At 36.9% G+C, this 4,130-nt stretch overlaps 1 protein-coding gene across 1 annotated transcript; it reads right to left on the bottom strand.

Annotated features, from left to right (window-relative positions):
• Window positions 1-1,724, bottom strand: LOC119075056. The gene is made up of 2 exons (XM_037181448.1): window positions 186-1,724; window positions 1-126 (listed from the first exon to the last, which is right to left on the bottom strand). Exon 1 carries the CDS (start codon window positions 1,551-1,553, stop codon window positions 489-491), a length of 1,065 nt encoding a protein of 354 aa, XP_037037343.1. The 5' UTR covers window positions 1,554-1,724; the 3' UTR covers window positions 1-126; window positions 186-488.
• Window positions 1,725-4,130: the final 2,406 nt, after the last annotated feature.

Raw genomic sequence — 4,130 nt, 5'->3', positions numbered from 1 at the left:
ATAATTGCAAATCGATGAGCGTATTTTAAATATTTGTAGAGAAAATCGGTATCGCTCAATTTGTTCCAAAATCAATTTATTTTTGCCAAATTAATTTCGACATCAAATAGATGCCATCATCAGTGGCTGAAAACATTAATTTCATGAGGACCTAATCATAATACAACATATAGCAACACACATACCACGAATGTTTATATAATAAGTTTAGACACGCATTAAAAAGTGTGCTTCGTCATATGCGACTCCAATGCTAAACTAAAATACATAATTTCACATTAGAATAACAACTTAGCAAACTAATACCGGTCAACTTACTAAAAACTTAAACATTGGTAGTCACAAACATCAAAAATCTTTAAATTAATCAATGAAAGAAGTCTGTAACAACAGACATTCAACTAGACTGAGTGTATCTAACTAATCGTAAAAAACACACAAATTCGTGTAACAAAGCAACAGCACACAGTGCAAATTTCACCAGAATTTCAGATAATGTTACTGTACGACGACGGCAAGAATATGCAATCAGTCTGTTTGTTGAGACAATTCGGTGTCTTTTTTATCGCAATCATTTCTAGAATGTCTCTCTTCTTTTGATTACTTTCTCGATAGACAATTTTAACATCTTCCCATAGCGGCGTGTGACCAGTAGAAATTGCATGATCACATAATGCGCTATGTTCATTGTTACTGATGCCTATGTTATATTTATGCTGACCAGTTCTAGACTTCAAATACTGTAAAGTCTGGCCAACATATTTACATCCACAACTACATGGAATCGAATAGACAACATGTGACTGTTTCATCTTCGGTGTCGGATCTTTCAATTTACTGAAAACTGACTTCTTTAGGGTGTTGTCTCCTTTACCAATCAGCATAACGTCATTCTTGCATATGTTCTTCAGCTTTTCAAACAACCCTTTAACATAAGGTACTGCAACTATAGGAAGTTTTTCTTTCGGTAGCGCTTTTTCATTCTTGTCAAACTTTTCTTTGGTCACTTTCATTAAACTCTCAACTAATCCAATTGGGTAAAGATTTTTTCTGAGGATTTCTCTTAACAAATCCAAATTTTTGTTGTGAAATTCAGGTTCGGAAAGGAGGAAAATCTTTTGCGTCAAAAGTGTAACGGTGTTGCGTTTGTAGGACGAAGGTAAGTGCGACTTGAAATTAAGATACCGGCCAGACCATGTGTCTTTATGATACCAATCAGTTTTAATGCTGCGGCCATCACGTATGCATAACACTTCTAAGAAGGATATTCTACAATCCTGTTCTTCTTCAACGGTGAATTGGATGTGTTCATTATATCTGTTAAATTCAGCTTTAGTCTCATTAACTTTGTCTGCCGGAACAGCTGTTATGATGTCATCAACAAACCGCCAGTAGAAAGGTAATTTGAATTTCAGCTTTCGAATAACATCATCTTCTAAAATCTCCATGACTAAATCTGCGAAAACTGGGCTGGCAGGTGATCCCATTGGAGAACCAAACACTTGACGATAGAATTTCCCATCAAATTGAAAGCAGCATTCATCAAGTACCATTGTTAATCCAACGATGAATTCATCTTTTGGTAGATTGGTGAATTTCTTGATTTTTGTCCATCTCTTGTTAACGGCTGATACAACCAAATCTTTCGGAATCTTCGTGAATAAGGAGACTACATCCAACGATATCAACACATAATTGGGTGGTAGTCTAATTCGTCGAATTTTCTTCACCAATTCCGTCCCATTTTTAATTGACCTGTGCGATTTTCCAACCACATTTTTCAAAATATTAGAGAACATCTTGGATAAATTGTACGTGGGCGAACCAATGCTTGCCACAATTGGTCTGATTGGATGACCAGTTTTGTGTATCTTAATCAACCCATACATCCTGGAGCATACTGAATTGTATCGTCTGTACCATTTGCCTTGGCCTTCAGTAATATACGATTGTTCTTGCCAACGTGTAAAAAGTTTGTTGACTTTGTCTTGAATTGATGCGGTTGGGTCATGATCCAGTGGTACGTAAGTTGTTGAATCACTAAGCAGTGTCATCATTTTATTTTCATAGTCCAATTTCTGCATCAGCACAGTAACATTCCCTTTGTCAGCATTCAGCACGAGCAATTGAGGGTTTTGAGCCAAAAACGTTACGGTTGCAATGTGATTAGCCTTAATCACTTCATCGATCGTACTATGTTTAGTAGGAAGTTTCTTGAAATTGGTGATGACATTACACACTTTGTTTCTCAATTCTACTCTGTACTTTTTACCAAGCGTTTGGAGTTTCGGTTCAAAGTTGGCAATGAATTGTTCAGAAGCAACCTTGTTGTTAATTTACCGATGAAGAACAACAAGGTTGCTTCTGAACAATTCATTGCCAACTTTGAACCGAAACTCCAAACGCTTGGTAAAAAGTACAGAGTAGAATTGAGAAACAAAGTGTGTAATGTCATCACCAATTTCAAGAAACTTCCTACTAAACATAGTACGATCGATGAAGTGATTAAGGCTAATCACATTGCAACCGTAACGTTTTTGGCTCAAAACCCTCAATTGCTCGTGCTGAATGCTGACAAAGGGAATGTTACTGTGCTGATGCAGAAATTGGACTATGAAAATAAAATGATGACACTGCTTAGTGATTCAACAACTTACGTACCACTGGATCATGACCCAACCGCATCAATTCAAGACAAAGTCAACAAACTTTTTACACGTTGGCAAGAACAATCGTATATTACTGAAGGCCAAGGCAAATGGTACAGACGATACAATTCAGTATGCTCCAGGATGTATGGGTTGATTAAGATACACAAAACTGGTCATCCAATCAGACCAATTGTGGCAAGCATTGGTTCGCCCACGTACAATTTATCCAAGATGTTCTCTAATATTTTGAAAAATGTGGTTGGAAAATCGCACAGGTCAATTAAAAATGGGACGGAATTGGTGAAGAAAATTCGACGAATTAGACTACCACCCAATTATGTGTTGATATCGTTGGATGTAGTCTCCTTATTCACGAAGATTCCGAAAGATTTGGTTGTATCAGCCGTTAACAAGAGATGGACAAAAATCAAGAAATTCACCAATCTACCAAAAGATGAATTCATCGTTGGATTAACAATGGTACTTGATGAATGCTGCTTTCAATTTGATGGGAAATTCTATCGTCAAGTGTTTGGTTCTCCAATGGGATCACCTGCCAGCCCAGTTTTCGCAGATTTAGTCATGGAGATTTTAGAAGATGATGTTATTCGAAAGCTGAAATTCAAATTACCTTTCTACTGGCGGTTTGTTGATGACATCATAACAGCTGTTCCGGCAGACAAAGTTAATGAGACTAAAGCTGAATTTAACAGATATAATGAACACATCCAATTCACCGTTGAAGAAGAACAGGATTGTAGAATATCCTTCTTAGAAGTGTTATGCATACGTGATGGCCGCAGCATTAAAACTGATTGGTATCATAAAGACACATGGTCTGGCCGGTATCTTAATTTCAAGTCGCACTTACCTTCGTCCTACAAACGCAACACCGTTACACTTTTGACGCAAAAGATTTTCCTCCTTTCCGAACCTGAATTTCACAACAAAAATTTGGATTTGTTAAGAGAAACCCTCAGAAAAAATCTTTACCCAATTGGATTAGTTGAGAGTTTAATGAAAGTGACCAAAGAAAAGTTTGACAAGAATGAAAAAGCGCTACCGAAAGAAAAACTTCCTATAGTTGCAGTACCTTATGTTAAAGGGTTGTTTGAAAAGCTGAAGAACATATGCAAGAATGACGTTATGCTGATTGGTAAAGGAGACAACACCCTAAAGAAGTCAGTTTTCAGTAAATTGAAAGATCCGACACCGAAGATGAAACAGTCACATGTTGTCTATTCGATTCCATGTAGTTGTGGATGTAAATATGTTGGCCAGACTTTACAGTATTTGAAGTCTAGAACTGGTCAGCATAAATATAACATAGGCATCAGTAACAATGAACATAGCGCATTATGTGATCATGCAATTTCTACTGGTCACACGCCGCTATGGGAAGATGTTAAAATTGTCTATCGAGAAAGTAATCAAAAGAAGAGAGACATTCTAGAAATGATTGCGATAAAAAAGACACCG

This window comes from Bradysia coprophila, unplaced genomic scaffold (genome assembly GCF_014529535.1).
Source record: "Bradysia coprophila strain Holo2 unplaced genomic scaffold, BU_Bcop_v1 contig_176, whole genome shotgun sequence".
Classification (NCBI taxonomy): Eukaryota; Metazoa; Arthropoda; class Insecta; order Diptera; family Sciaridae; genus Bradysia; species Bradysia coprophila.
The sequence above is the reverse complement of the archived record's forward strand: the minus strand, read 5'-3'. Positions and strand labels throughout refer to the sequence as shown.

Coding starts and splice junctions, on each gene's coding strand:
- LOC119075056 (XM_037181448.1), bottom strand. CDS start 1,553: ATGGTACTTGATGAATGCTGCTTTCAATTTGATGGGAAATTCTATCGT.